At 40.0% G+C, this 14,931-nt stretch overlaps 3 protein-coding genes across 3 annotated transcripts; 1 reads left to right on the top strand and 2 right to left on the bottom strand.

Moving 5' to 3' along the window:
* Nucleotides 1–974: 974 nt before the first annotated feature.
* On the bottom strand, nt 975–2,908 carry LOC121956231 (GTPase IMAP family member 7). Its single transcript, XM_042504362.2, has 2 exons — nt 2,783–2,908; nt 975–2,089 (listed from the first exon to the last, which is right to left on the bottom strand). The coding sequence occupies exons 1-2, from the start codon at nt 2,799–2,801 to the stop codon at nt 1,065–1,067; spliced, it is 1,044 nt and encodes a 347-aa protein (XP_042360296.2). The 5' UTR covers nt 2,802–2,908; the 3' UTR covers nt 975–1,064.
* Nucleotides 2,909–4,424: 1,516 nt separating this feature from the next.
* Nucleotides 4,425–13,370, top strand: rsad1 (radical S-adenosyl methionine domain containing 1). Its single transcript, XM_042505764.2, has 9 exons — nt 4,425–4,786; nt 4,940–5,073; nt 5,557–5,761; nt 5,837–6,202; nt 7,440–7,503; nt 7,716–7,863; nt 8,155–8,209; nt 8,349–8,452; nt 8,809–13,370. The coding sequence occupies exons 1-9, from the start codon at nt 4,637–4,639 to the stop codon at nt 8,957–8,959; spliced, it is 1,377 nt and encodes a 458-aa protein (XP_042361698.2). The 5' UTR covers nt 4,425–4,636; the 3' UTR covers nt 8,960–13,370.
* On the bottom strand, nt 11,139–12,501 carry rasd2a (RASD family member 2a). Its single transcript, XM_042505766.2, has 2 exons — nt 11,910–12,501; nt 11,139–11,771 (listed from the first exon to the last, which is right to left on the bottom strand). The coding sequence occupies exons 1-2, from the start codon at nt 12,436–12,438 to the stop codon at nt 11,263–11,265; spliced, it is 1,038 nt and encodes a 345-aa protein (XP_042361700.2). The 5' UTR covers nt 12,439–12,501; the 3' UTR covers nt 11,139–11,262.
* Nucleotides 13,371–14,931: the final 1,561 nt, after the last annotated feature.

Below are 14,931 nucleotides of genomic sequence, written 5' to 3'. Positions count from 1 at the left end.
GGCGCTTTTCATCATGTTAACTATACCCAGGACACAGAAATCATTCCCCCTGTGCATTCAAGGATCTTACAATCCCTCGAATACACCTTGAGGAGACAAGGAGAGAGGATGCTTCTGCATCAAATCACCAAAGATGGTCAAGAGAGGAGAAGTCACAGTCTTAAATGGAGTCACACCACCGGGGCATAACACGTGCAGTGAAACCTGGTCTGCAGTTGCCGATACAGTTGTGCCAAACGTCATATTTAACTGACTTAGCTTTAAAATGACAGCTACGACACACAGATGTTTCATTTTGTTAAATGCGTGTTTCCTCAATTCTCTTTCCTCGTGTCTCTGTCTTGCCTCCTCTGTTCACACTGAGGAAAGGAGGCGAAGTTGTGTAAACTAAAAAGTGAGAAGAGGGGGAGGGATCTAAAATGACAGTTGGTGAAATGGCAAAAAACCCAAACAGATTGGAGAGTGATTAATTGTTGGTGGGATTCGTGACACAAAATACAAATTTGCAGCCTAAATCAGCCATGACATTTACTGTTTTGAGCATCAGTAATCCCCTTAAAGGTCCCATGTGTAAGTGTATCTATTGGCAGAAATTATAAATAATATTACCTTTGATTTTATTCATTTCTAATCATCTTAAAATAAGAATTGTTGTGTTTTTGTTACTTTAGAATGAGCGGTTTATATCCACGGAGTGGGTCCTCTTCCATGGACACCATACAGTTGCTAAGGACAGACATTCAAACACTTCATGTCAGCCACTGTAGTTCTCGTAAACACTTGGTTCACAGGAGAGGTTTCAATTCCGTAACCTCGCCACTAGATGCCACAAAATCCCACTAAATCCCACACACTGGACCTTAAAGCTGCATGTCAAGTTTCAGTTTCAACCTAAAAGGAGTTGTTCATTTCCTTACCAACTCTGGTATTATTCAGTCTGAAAGTCCCATAAACAACAGTAAGATATAAAAACATTAAGTTTTTCTTTTCATTTTATTGCTGAAAAATTCAATGAGACATAAAAATATACAGAAATAAAGACATAATAAGTCAATGCCATGCTGTCATGGACGAGGAGTTGCAAAGAAGCGATTGATGAAGATTGAGTTAAAGTTGAGTCTGGCTGGAGGAGCCACTCTGGCCTCCATATGCTCTATAGCTACCTGTGCTGTTCCTCCTGCTGATCCACCCACTGCACCTCCTATGATCCCATACAGCACCATCCCTCCTGGCCCCTCTATGGACCCAAACAGTGCTCCCATGACAGCTCCCACAACAAAACCTGTCCCCAGTCCTCTTGCCAGGGAAGTTCTGAGCCACCCGTTGTCCATCTCTGCCATGGCTCTGATCTCAGCGCCAACACTAGTGGTGTAGGCGTCCTTCTGGTGGTACAACTCCTCTGCCATGTATAGTTTCTCCATCTCCGTCCATGCCTTTTCTATCTCTGCTGCCCTCTGCTTCCTGAGCCTCCTCTCTTCCTTCTTTACTGAGTCCTCTGCCTTCTGGAAAGTGCTGCTGGAGAAGAAGCCTCCTCCTAAAGAAGCCAACATCCTCTCGATCTTCTGCAGCAGCACCCTGTCCCGGGTTCGGTCTCTCCAGTTCTTGCTGAAAACGTGACAGCGTCCACCATATTTCTCAATCAATTCTCTCAGGGGCCAGTCACTCTTTTGCACCTTGTCCTCTACGGCAGCTCCCTCCAGGTTTCCTTCATAAGCCAGCAGGACCATGCAGTGCCTCAGACAGTGTCTTCCAAAGCGTTCCCTCATCAGTTCTGGGGTTCTCATTTCATTCGGGGAGATTTTCTCCATGTCAAAGGTAACAAGAAAAGCATGGGGGCCAGGAATACACAAGCACTTGGACCTTCTCAGCTCCATCTTTCTTTTGGCACGAGATATATCCTTGTCATAGATGTTTGGTCCATTGATCACAGCCACTCGTCTACCAGCCAGCTCTCCAGTGTTCTTCTTGCTGTCAGAGATACTGGTGATATCCTTAGAAAACACTTCCCTTCCAAGTATGGCATTTGTTACAAGACACTGCGAAGGTCCACTGCTGCCGACCACCATGAGCCTCAGTTCTGTTGGCGATCCTGTGAGAAATGCAAAATGTGTGATTGTTAGTCTATATGATGTTTTTACATTTAATTTCTTTGGAATCTTTAGCCTGTGTCCCTAAGTCCCCAAAAGTGTCTTGAAAAAAAAATCTTTATCATGGACACACATTATTTGAAGAAAATAACTTGTTCCTACAAGATAATAAATTTCTGCACACAAAATATAGAATCATCTTCTGGGACTTTATGAGCTCTGCATTCAGTGCAATTGAGTTCAGTTTTATTCATCAAGCGCAATATCACAAATCACAATTTGCCTTAGAGACATTACAACATACAATATGCCCATGTCCTTGGACTATTATAGCCAATAAATAAATAAATAAAATTTAATCAATTAAAAAAAATAATAAATTAAAACCCTGGAATTGGGGGAAGTGGTACCCCATCAAATTTTACTGCAATAAATCAAAAAGTTAACTTCATGGTGGTGTTAAGGAAAATCTGGCGTACTCAGATGATGAATCCCAAAGGCAATGCATCAAATATATGTTAAGATATTTCAGTTTGAGCCAAAGTAGTGGTAAACCATTAACCTGTTTCAGGTGATAAATGTTAAGCAAGGTGATCTAACCCCATCTTTTTTAAGCTTTATAGTTGTATTTAAAATAAAGCAGAGTCTGTGTCATATTTGTTTACCCCCTGCATATATCATAATGGCGAGCTTACCTTTCTTCCTCTTATCCATTTGGCAGATTTCTGGTGCAAACTCACACTCTTTTATTTTGGCTTAACACAAAGTTCTCTAGCTCCTCACTGGACTGAAATCAACACCATAACTTTGGCACGTATTCGCAGAAAACACGTCTCTCTCTTCCCCTCTCTCTCTTCCCCTCTCTCTCTTTCTGCTGATTGTAAGTGGTGCCAGATTTAATATTAATTGGAAAATGTCCCCGGGGTATAAAGCTGGCACTGCGCATGTTCACATTTATTGATTTTTGTTCATGAAATAATTAGATGAAGTACTTAATAAACGTCTGTGTTTTGTACTTTTGTAGTTTGTACATTGGTAACACTGTGAAGAATGAGAGATCGGGAGAGGATGTATTTTCTTTGCAAGCTTATTTCTTTATTTGCATCTAGCCATACATCATATAAATTATTTGTATCAGCATGATCATCTCATCAGACTCTGCTGATCAGCAATGGTCAGAGGTAATTATTTGAAGATGACTGACTGGAGAGTTGTGTGTCCGCTCACAGAGCTGAGTTAGCTCTTACATCACTATGACCAAGAGATTTAATTATCGGCTGATGAGTGAAAAATAATATAAAAACTCAAACAGTGATGTTTTTATTTCTTTGTTAAAATAAATACTATGATTTTAAATGTGACTTCACAAGGCTATCTCACTGTCAGCCCACCAGACAGCATTTTTCCAGGAATCAGAGAAATCAATAACTCATTAAATAATTTGATCCCGCGTGAGTAGAGCACAAATTCATGTTCTAAATATAGACCTAGTATCATTTATGTGTTGTCACTGCAACCACAAATAACAGTGTTAACAAAAACCTGCAGACCAGCTCCATGCAAAAAAGATGGTCATGTCAGATATTAATGTATGCTCTGTGGTCATGAATGTTTGCATTGGCTATATAGTATAAGAGATGCTTTAGTTTTTGTTTTTTTAGTAATTCTCTCTATGACTGTTTCATTCATCACAGTCTCAAAGAAACTGTAATAGCAGCTTTATGCCTTTGAGTGATCAAGCACCACTACTTGTATATTAAAAGCCACATTGCCATTTTGGGGAGTTATTGGTTAATTTTGGCACACAAACAGACAGCTGGGTGTAGCCTATTGCTTAGTAACTGTCTTGTAAACCCTCAGTAATTGTACACATCAATCTGAAATTTGGTGCAGTTGTGAAAATAAAGAGTTTTATTATACTATATATATTTTATTAGGTTTGGAATTAATAAAAAAAAAACAGGTGTGTTTATTTTTTAATGCATATTTTCATGTAAATCAATAAATTCTTACATGTCACAGTAGGAAAAGCACAGCTGTAAATAATGAAATCAATGATGACTGGATTTAGCTGGTTTGATTTCAGGGTCCTGGTTCTGGGTATGCTGGCTCACTGTCACTCTCACTGGAACACTTTAATGGAACAGAGCCATCGTTACTGTGATTATAAACGCCTGTGCTTTTCCCACCATGACAAGTCCAAATGTCTGTATAGAGATGAAGAAACCTGATGTGGATCCAGGTATTAAAGGGTTAATTGATAACTCTTCGGCCAGTGAAACAGTGCCCCTCTGTGGTCAAACTGTATCACACACAAAGAGGAAATCACATTTATACAGTTCCTGTTTGGAGCGACGTCACAGCCTCCAGGAAGAGATCTGTAAACAGAAACATGACTTCACCTTACTGTGTAGTAACTTTGGCCTTTTTGTTTTCATGGAAACGTTGATACAGTTTTTATCATTATGTTAGAGCCACTAGACTCGTGTAGTTGCTTTACGGGCCACGTGTTTCACTGAAGGAAACGTTTCAGATCGGCAGTCATTACAATGATCAGACACGCGCTGCACGCGGGCAGGCGAGCCCTCTGTCCCGGCCTGCGCTGCTTCTCAGGGACTTCCGGCGGAGAAATAATTGCAGATTTATTTGAACGGACAGACCCTGCACATCTCACAAAGCAAGCGTCTCTCTACGTGCACGTGAGCTGGCTTCTGTCAATTTAACTGATTAAATCTTTCCAGCTAGCAGAAAAATATGCATACGCATGCACTGTTTTTTCTAATGCAAATGGCAAGTCTACAAAGTTTGCCCAAATTATGCCAAAGTGACCTTTTTCCTCTCTTCTTCTGCAGTGGCCTTACTGTCTCAGACGATGTTCCTATTGCAACTTTAACAAGTATATACCTAAAGAGAACAATGACCACATGATGACTGAGTGCCTTCAAAGAGAGACGGAGACATTGCTGCAGCTCAGTCAGGTATCATGGTATGGTGATCTGTCAGATCCTTCACACGAAATCACCTCCAACACATGCTTTCATCCAGTGGTGTAATGGAACGAAGTAATAATACTTTGTTGAAGTACCTAAGTACTTTTTGGGAGTATCTGCATTCAACTCGATTTTTATATTTCTATGAACTTTCACTTTTACTTCACTTCTTTTCCCCTAGTTAGTTATTTACTACAAAAATCTTTGAGTTGTAAAAAAAAAGGAAAGAAATAAATAAACTTAATAATTCTTAAAATTCTTAAATTTGTAAAAATATATTTATATATATTTATAATACTTAAGTACAATAAATATCAGATACTTTAAGACTTTTACACAAGTAATATTCTAATAGGTGACTTTAACTTCTACCAAAGTCATTTTTTGTTAACATATCAGTACTTTTATTAAAGTATGACTCTCAGGGCCTTCATCCACCACTGCATTCACCTGCCTTTAATTTCGATTTATCCCGACAGCATTACTTCAGTATTTTTTGGTGGCGGGACTCCAAGCCTGGCTCCCCCCTCAACCATTGCTGCAGTCCTTGAAACAGTTTCCAGGCAGGCGTATCTCCCAGATAAAGCAGAGGTCACGCTTGAGGTCAACCCTACTCCTGTGGGAAAGTCGAGGTTAGAGGACTACTGCTGTGCAGGGGTGAACCGTTTCTCCATCGGCGTGCAGGTGAATATTATCTTACAGAAAACTGATTACAGAATAGAAATGAACTGTTCATGTATCACATTTTCTATCCTTCAGTCTTTACAAGATGAAGATTTAAAGATTTTGGGAAGAGACCACAGCCCTCATCAGGCTTTGCAGACTATCGAAGAGGCCAGGAGGCTGTGTCCCGGGAGGGTTTCTGTTGATGTCATGTTTGGTCGGCCAAAACAGAGCGTTGAATCCTGGGAAAATGAGTTGTCTGAGCTGCTGAGGGTGTCCGATGACCACGTGTCTCTATACCAGCTGACCTTGGAGCGAGGCACCCAGCTGTTCAAACAGGTGCAAAGAGGAGAGGTGACTGTGCCCGCTGAGGACGTGACAGCGGAAATGTACCAGTGTGCCAGGAGGACTCTCCACCAGCAGGGCTTTGTGCAGTACGAGGTGTCCAACTTTGCCAGACATGTAAGTCGTAAGCAGAAATCGAACCACACTGATTCTTTTTATAAATATCACAGGAAGGTTTTTTTTTAATGAAAAGATACAAATTGCTTGATAAAATGAATAAAAATGCATAAGATAAGATGAGAGGACGTAACTTATCTTAAGGGAAATTGCTGTTATGGTGCAACAACAGTTGCAATAAAAGGTTGGAAGACGTAAATAACATAACAGTAGGTGCAAAATATAAACTAGATAACAGTAAGGTGCAAATAAGGTGAAATTCTGTATATGAAAACCAAAAACAGATTACCAGTATGGATGATAAATATAAACAGGTTGCTTATAAATATGTTTGTACAATGTCAAATCTGAGGTAGCTAGTATAAAGTTCAAGAGCGCACGGTTCATACGGAACGTTCATGATTATGTCCAAAACACAATAAGAAAACTAACTTCAAAAAAGAAAACACAATGTAAATGTGAATATGAAAGAACAGAGAATATCAGAGGAAAGGTAAGTAGGGGTTTTAGGAAGACAAACACTTTATATATATTTATTATTTACATTGTTCCTCAGGTTAAAGAGCAAGAGTTAAAGTAACATTGCTTCTAAAACAAAATATAATTTTGAGAGATAATCCTGACTTGCAGCTGCACGACATATTATTTTGTTTTTTTATCATCATTGCAATGCCACTTTGTGTTATGAACACATCAAGACAGACTGCAATATTGCGGTCAGGCTTTTTTTTGAGTTAGGTGAAAGAGAGTATCAGTAGCAAACTGCACTTTAAAATGTTTTTATTTGTGTCTTTTGAGTTAACTTATGTGTTCAATTTGTTGAGTGAAAGAATGTTGGAAATAATTTCCTTTAATTTCCTTAATTCAACAACCAATTAGTTGTATTTTAGCAGTATACTGAAAGCTGCAGAAAGGCAGAACTGAGTCACATTTGAGCCTGTTTACTCTTTTTGTTTACATATGTGGGTGAAGTAAACACAAGTGTTAAATACAAGTGTATAAGTGTTTTGATCCCCGAAACATGTGTTAATATCAGGAGTAAACAGGCTTTTTAAGGTCTGTTGATATTTAACAATGTTATCACATAGTGCTTATTTTCCTCATATCATTCCTCATATTCTGATAAAATGCCTCCATCAACAAGTGTGCTCCATTGTGCACCATATTGTCTCATTAACATGTGTGAGAGGAACAGTCACGACAACACTTTAACGCCTCACGTTGTTTTGTTTCCCAGAACGCCGTGAGTCATCACAATATGAGTTACTGGAGAGGGAGTCAGTACATCGGGGTCGGCCCAGGTGAGCTGTAATTATTAGTGAAGGCAGTGATAGTCCTTGTGGCTAAGTTGTTTATTTTGTCATTCAAATTTTACTTATTTTTATTTATTTTGACAACATTTAAATAAACTGACTTTTAGACTTCATACACAAATACACATTATATGGTGTAATTATATAAATGGATCCACAGTCAGACAAAGGAAAAAAGTGAACATTTTCTTCTGTGACAGGAGCACATGGCCGATTTGTTCCTGTCGGGGAGGGAGGTGTCGTTCGGGAGGCGCGGACCCAGACTCTAGAGCCTGACGTCTGGATCCGCGAAGTCCAGCAGAGGGGACACGGGACACGGAGGCGGATACAACTCAGCCATCTTGAACTGTGAGCTGTTTCACTTACAGGCAGAGCTGTTGTGTGTTGAAATGAGTATGATTAGTTATTATGCACACATGGAGGCAGCTGCTGTTTCCATGTGAAATGTAACAATCGTGTAGCCGATCTCACAGTGTGAGAAACATAGTGTTGGAGGTTGCCGTACATGTGCCTGTTTTTGCAGACAATCTGTCCTTGTGAAACGCTGTTATCAGACTCGTCCACTCACTCACTGTCCTGTCCTTGTCATTATCAAAGTCTCATCACTGCGAGTTCTTATGAAAGCTGTTTCTTTGGCAGGTTGGAGGAGGTGTTGGTGATGGGACTGAGAATGACCGAGGGCATTTATCACAAGGTGAATTCTTTATTCCTACATGAAATACACTAATAGATACAATATTATATTCAGCAAAGCTTCTGTGTGACCTTCTCTGTCAGTTCAGGTGAGGTTCAGTATTCAGGACATCATGTGTTCATTTTCTGGTATTTATCAGCACTGGGGGATCTTTAGCCCTCAACTTGGCCTCCATGACGTCTTTGGGAAATCCAGCGACGTCCAAGAGTTGCTACAGAGCGGACAACTCATTCTTGATGACAGGTGACTCATAACTAAGATTTAATAATACTTGAATTCAAAGTTTTACATTCGCTGGCAAGGAAAGAGATGACCCACTTGTTTAGGGCTTTATCTTGATTAACTAATAATTTGCAACATAACAATGTTGATATATTCTTGTAGCTTGTTTTACTTGACCAGCAGTCTAAATTATTCACTTAAATGTTATATAGCACAAATAAAAGCCTCAAATCATTATATCTGAGAGGGTAAAACCAGGAAATGTTTTGCATTTTTTGGTTAAAAAAATGACAAAAACAATTAAACGAAATAACTGAACATTCATTGCAGCTCTACACTAACTCTAACTGTGTTTTTCCTTCTTTCCTTATTATCAGAGGCCTGCGCTGCTCCTGGGATGGACTGGCCTTACTGGACAGCATGCTACCAGCTCTACTGGTGGAGCTGGAAAGACAAATCAGTCAGAGGTCACAAAGGGACCATCACTGTGCTGATGGACCAACAAAGAGGACCTCCAACCCACGATGACAGTAATGTTAATAGAGCACATCTCTATAGAAAAGGTTTGTTGGTAAGGCTGAGAGTAAATATAAAACATATCCTGTAAGTGGCAGCTATCTATAGGCAAATTTGACTTATTTATATTTTATCTTCAATATTGAAATGCATTATTTAAAGAGATCAGTTCATTTTTTTTAAATACAGGGTAATACGAGACTGTTATGCATAGTCATTGTATTACATTATGTTACTCAGCACACCCTCAGTTTATAGGAGCTGGCTGGAATACCAACAAGAGATCTTGTATGAGAGGAAATAAATCAAAAACACACATGCTGAATGCACTGTCACTTTCTAATAGGAGCTAAAACAAAAGAAACAAAACATTTGAATTTTGAATTTTTGTGTCCATGCAACCATCACACAGTGTCCTCCTAACGGTGGCTACATAAAACAATACGTGCCTGCACAGCCGGACATAACTGTACATGTGGGATTTTGATCACGACGCTCTGTCATAACTGCACCTCACTCTCTGCTCTATGATTCAGGAATGATGAGTCCTCTTCAGTATCGTCAGCCTCGGTAACTGCCGTCGGATTTTATTTAGGTGTTTGAAAATGCTGTTAACATCAGTATGATGGCGTAAATCGTTACCTTTGCTTTACAAAATGCATTCATTTGCGTCAATAAGTTTGGCATTTGAGAGAGGAGTTTTTATAAAGAGAACAGAGTGAAGGACATACCAACTTCAAAGTACTGAACATTAACATCCAAGCAGCACCAAGTATTTGTTGCTTCAGTGCAGGGAACTCAATAACAGTGGTCCCATCTGACCATCCTTTTCACAAACCAAGGCCACTCTGAATCAGCAGCCCACACAACCATTTCTTCTCAGAAACCTGAAGAGTGGGTTGTAAGAAAGAAAAGGCTATAAATTGATTTTGTCCTCGGCAGCAGAGCGGAGCCTGGTGTGGGCTCTCTCCATGGTGCTGATTTCACTGAGTTCAATGTGTCTCTCACCTCCCCCTCTTCAGTAGATGATGCTCCTACTCTTTGTGTTTCGAAACACCATGGTGACACATGAGTGTGTAGGCTATTAGCACTGATTAACCAAGCAGTGTAACACCTCGACCCTTAATGCCATTCACAACATCGTGGGAGGATTTCAAATGTGAACAGTCTCGGGTGTCTCGTAACAAACAGGAGATGTTTAAGGTCGGTGTGAGTCATCTCCTTCCTCCCACACACTTATGGTCATGTTTTGTGCCATCACTGAGTACAATTGATTGCTGACGAAAACACTAACAATACCTCCGTCTTATTGACTTGTTTCTTTGCACTTCTGAAAAAGTGATAGAACAGAAGCCCATGTGACAATTAGAGACTGCTCTTTATTTATCAGAGGAGGGGGTGGCTGGTTTGTGACTTTATTTTTTTCCCCAAAGCTGAAAACATTTTTCCTTGGGCCTCCCTTAGTGACTTGGGAAAAATGCATTACCCTGTCTTCACCACAAATTAGTAGGCTAATAAGATTTTAAAAATGTACCCTTTGATGTCTGAAAGTTAAAAGTTGAAGACAAAATCCATGCGATCAAAAAAAGCCTTGTTTTTTTCACTCTTGTTATGCATACTGTTTAGTTTGTTCAAATGGTTTATTTTTTGCCAAATTTTAGATGAGACGTAGATTAAAGTAATTTTCATTTCATTTATTTATTTATACAGGAAATTAATTAAAAGTAACATCAGGTGTGTTACAATTCAAACTGGCCTGACGCAGTTAAAAAATGGTTTCCAGGTTCCAGTTCAGCAGCATAGAAACATTTTGATGAAATATAAAAATTTTAAGCAAGATTTTGTTTTCATCTACCTAATGGAAGTGTTTGTTGCATATGATTTGACCAAGGAGGATCTGAAATTCGAAAATCTCACAATATTTTTTTTTCAGATTGTGGATATGATAATTGGTGTGATTTAGGTGATTTTTCACAAAAATATCCCTCTGTGGATTTTGAAGGCATGTTACTAAAAAATGCCGGTTACACAAAATACAACCATTCATTTACCCCTCCACTAAACCCCCAAAAAGTCCCTCCCCAGTGGTCAGAAAATTATTCGACATATCTCCCCTTTTTTGTACCACCCACTTCACCCTCATAAATAACAAACAGTCCCTTAGAAATATATTTTTTTTATTATAGGACAATATAGTTACATACAAAAGAAATATGAATGCACTGGTCCAGCCAAGTGCTACAGAGTATAACTCCTTACATAATAGGACATTGCAGCATACTACTACAATTGGTTTTATCGAGAAGGCTCACGATTCATTGAATGTGACACTTCTCGGGTTTGTTGTGTTTGCTGGATCTCAGCACCAGCCGCAGGTCGCTGGTGAAGCTCGGGCGGCGCGCCAGAGGGTCCAGAGCGGCACAGGGCGCACCGGCTCCCCGGCTCCCTCCCCTGCCTCGCTGGCCGATGCACATGGACTGGTATGTGAGGATGGATATGATCTGATGCCGTGACGGGCTGGTCTCGTCAGGCAGTCCTCCCAGTGCCGCAAGGGCTCTGAACACACCCTCCAGTCCGGTACCGTCTTTAGCGGAGGTTTCGAAGAATGCGACGTCCTTGCCGAGGATGTCCGTCACCTCTGAGCGTCCGACGGCTCTCTGCGCCTCCAGGTCCGCTTTATTCCCGCAGATAACGACTGGTACTCTCGCGGGATGTTTTAATTTCAGTAACTTTGCCTTAGCAGCCTTTATCTCGTTGAGCAGCTCACAGATTTCATTGAAGGACTCTCTATCATCCAAACTGAACACAAGCAGGAATGTGTCACCTGGAGGGGAGGGAAAGCATCACTCAAATTAATAACCATGCTACATTTGTAGTGAAGTTGTCATGGATTTTTAATTATTCATTTATCTCTAAACATATTGATTATTAAGAAAACAATCATAACAATCAGAGGGCTTACCTGTCAGTATGGATAGCCTCCTTTTTGCTGGGAAGTCCCTCTCACTTGCGGCATCCAGCAGATCAATCTGATATGCCTCCCCTCCTATGTGGAACAGCTTTCTGTGGAAGTCCTCCGTTGTTGGTTCATAATGCTCATCAAATCCTTTCCCCAAGAACCGCTGCAGGATGTTGGTTTTACCTACTCTGGGTGCGCCAAGCACAACTATTCTGTGACAGTTCTTGGGCTTGGTGAAACCCAGCTCCAGCAGATCCACAGACCTTTTTGGAAGTGGATCAGTCGAAACGTGCCTGTTGCTAGAGCTCGAGGACCTACTTGCTCTTTTGTCTTGTTCCCTCCAGCGCCCTTTTACCGTTTTAATGATGCCCATGCCTGTCTTTGATATGTGTGAGACTTTAGGAGCTACTGGAGTAAGAGCTGCGCCCTGAAGAGCTGAATGCGTAATCGCTGCATGGTGATGCCCGGTGAGAGAGTTGAACATTTCGAGGATGCCATCAACGGGAAGGTAAATCTTCTCAGTTGCGTTCATCTCCACGTTTTTCTCAAGTTTCTCCAGTCACCGAGAGGCTATCATGAATCTGACAACCCTGTTGCTTCCCCATGTGAGCGCCGAAATAGAGCCGAGTGGCTCCTCTTATACACCCACAGCAAGGCGCAGTGTCTGCGTCACCGTCTCATCCAGAGAACTCACTCCTTTTATAGAAGTAGCCCCCCAAAAAGAAACAGCGCACAAGATCTCCACATGAAACTACAATGGATTTTTTTTTCCTTTAAAGAAATGAAATCAGGAGTTTTCTAAATGTGTTTAAAATGATCTAAATGAGACTTAAATTATGCTTCTGAACAATTTGTCATGAGACAAACCCTTGTCAAAAATAGCATTCTGATCCTAATTTGTATTCTACTTTTAGCCCTTCACGTACAGGTGTTTCATGTTTCTTAATGGATAAATGGATGGCTAAACAGATGGACAGATAATTGCCCAAGTTGTTGTTGTCATGGACACTGCAGATGTGACCAATAATAACTGTTTTCGCTCTATTCGTTTAAAATGCTGACAGTGTCATTTGGTGTGTTTTCAGTCCTTTGTGGTCTGTTTCTTTGATGTATTTTTATTTTTATACTGTATAATGATCACACAGTGTTCTAACAGAATCCACTTGGAAATATGTGCCTGTGCAGCCTGACATCACTGCATCTGAGATTTAGTTATTCATGAGGCTGTTATGAGCAGTACTACTTGCAACCCTCTCTGGTTTCTGCATCGATCACGACGCTTTAAGAGTCAAGACTGGAGAAACAGCTCACCCTCTGCTCAGGGATTCATGACGCCTCTGGTTTGATTTTACATTGTATGAAGTCATTTTTAAAAATCACTATATGGCTAGACCGTAACCTTATAGTAGCCCATTTTTCAAATATGTTTAAAATATGCTTCCCAATATACTGACAAAAAGAAAACCACACACCACTGTCCAAAATAATCACAAGCATGTGAATCACAATCAGAAATGAACTTCGAGTATTTTATTTTGGTTTTTCAAAATACGCAAACCATGCAGCCACAAATTGACAGTACAAAAACACCTACTTTATAGTACTAATGCCTCCCTCAGAAATAAATTAATAAAATAAATTAGCATGTATCAATTTAAACAAAAAAATGTATCAAATCAAAATTAAGTAGAGCAGTGCAGAGAGAGGAGAAGGGAGAGAAAAAAAAGGATTTGAGAGACAGGATTGGTAAACCACATGGTCTAATATAATGCTAGTGTGATGAAAATTGCCAAAATTGACAACCATTAAATTATATGGGATAGGAGAATCTCCATATCATAAATAAACTTCATGAATTGCTTAACACTGATTCTAATACTGTGCACTGTGTTGCTACGGCATCTAGTGTTGCTGCAGCAGAAACCGCTGTTCGCGTGCTGTAGATATCTGTCAAACACTGTACTGGCTCTCTATTTCATCACTTTCAGTTGTATTAAAAAGCGGAAAACTAGAACATAATATGAGCATTATATCAACTATAGCACTGTCAGCTGCTATAGTTTTTGTAAAGTATTAGTATGTCATAAAAATGTCACAAAAAGTCATATAGTGTGCACTTAAACTGTGCGGCCCTCAATCAGATGTTGGTTCCCTAAAATGTAAATCAGTCATGAAAACTTTAAAAAAAAAAAAACCTGATCTAAGATTTTTGTTTGAAAATGCTCTCAAATTAGTCAGTTTAGCTGTTTCTAAATATTTCTCCTGTTAGGTGAATCCTTCCAGACTCCCTGTTGAGGGTTGGGTCACTGAAGGTGTCAGTTGAAACTGGTCCCCTCCGGTGTCAACGAAGTGTTTACGGCCCTGCTTTAAGGGCATGACTCATACCTTTGTGCTTTGCTGAAGAACATGAATGCATTTGTTTGCATCAATAAATCTGGTATTTGAGAGAGAAGTTTCAGTCAGGAAACAAAGTGTCAAACCTGACCTGACTTTACTGAACTGAACATTTAAACAGTACTTTATCAGTTGATTGCAGGGAGCCAGAACGTACTGAATAACTGCAGCTTTTCTCTCCGTCAAACCATCCTTTGCACAAGCCAAGGCCACTCTGAATGAACAGTCTACATAATGGTTCCTTTCTGGAAACCTGAGGAGTGGGTGGTATATGCAATCTCACTGAAAGGAAAGGCTGATTGCCAGAGAGAATGCAATCTCGTTTCAAAAAGTGCAGTTCAAGGGAAACAGAAAAACAGCAGAAATGTTGTGCTTGAATGTGTTATAGAGATCTGACCTGTCATAATGGTTTACTGATGAACCTCCGGTGTAGCTGCTTCAAAAAAAGGGGAGACTGGGGGCGATTGTAACATTTATTTGTTTTGATGTCATTACTCAAAAATCTCTATAAGTATTCAGGTACAGTTTTTAGGCAGGTAACTCTTGCGTGTGTTCTACGCATTAACAGTCGTGTTTTTATTTTAGCAATGTACAATATTGATTGAAATACTATAAGCCAAATGTTATGTCT

The sequence above is a fragment of the Plectropomus leopardus genome, chromosome 18 (assembly GCF_026936395.1).
Source record: "Plectropomus leopardus strain MGB_pleo_1.0 chromosome 18, ASM2693639v1, whole genome shotgun sequence".
NCBI lineage: Eukaryota > Metazoa > Chordata > Actinopteri > Perciformes > Serranidae > Plectropomus > Plectropomus leopardus.
This window is presented reverse-complemented; position numbering and strand designations above follow the sequence as displayed.

What these genes read in the sequence shown, in the direction of transcription:
- rasd2a (XM_042505766.2), bottom strand. Translation starts at nt 12,438, where the DNA reads ATGAACGCAACTGAGAAGATTTACCTTCCCGTTGATGGCATCCTCGAA. An exon ending in GAGGCTATCCATACTGACAG is followed by an intron (nt 11,772 to 11,909) that starts GTAAGCCCTCTG and finishes CCTCCCCTCCAG; the next exon opens with GTGACACATTCCTGCTTGTG.
- rsad1 (XM_042505764.2), top strand. Translation starts at nt 4,637, where the DNA reads ATGATCAGACACGCGCTGCACGCGGGCAGGCGAGCCCTCTGTCCCGGC. An exon ending in AAGCGTCTCTCTACGTGCAC is followed by an intron (nt 4,787 to 4,939) that starts GTGAGCTGGCTT and finishes CTTCTTCTGCAG; the next exon opens with TGGCCTTACTGTCTCAGACG. An exon ending in GTTTCTCCATCGGCGTGCAG is followed by an intron (nt 5,762 to 5,836) that starts GTGAATATTATC and finishes TCTATCCTTCAG; the next exon opens with TCTTTACAAGATGAAGATTT.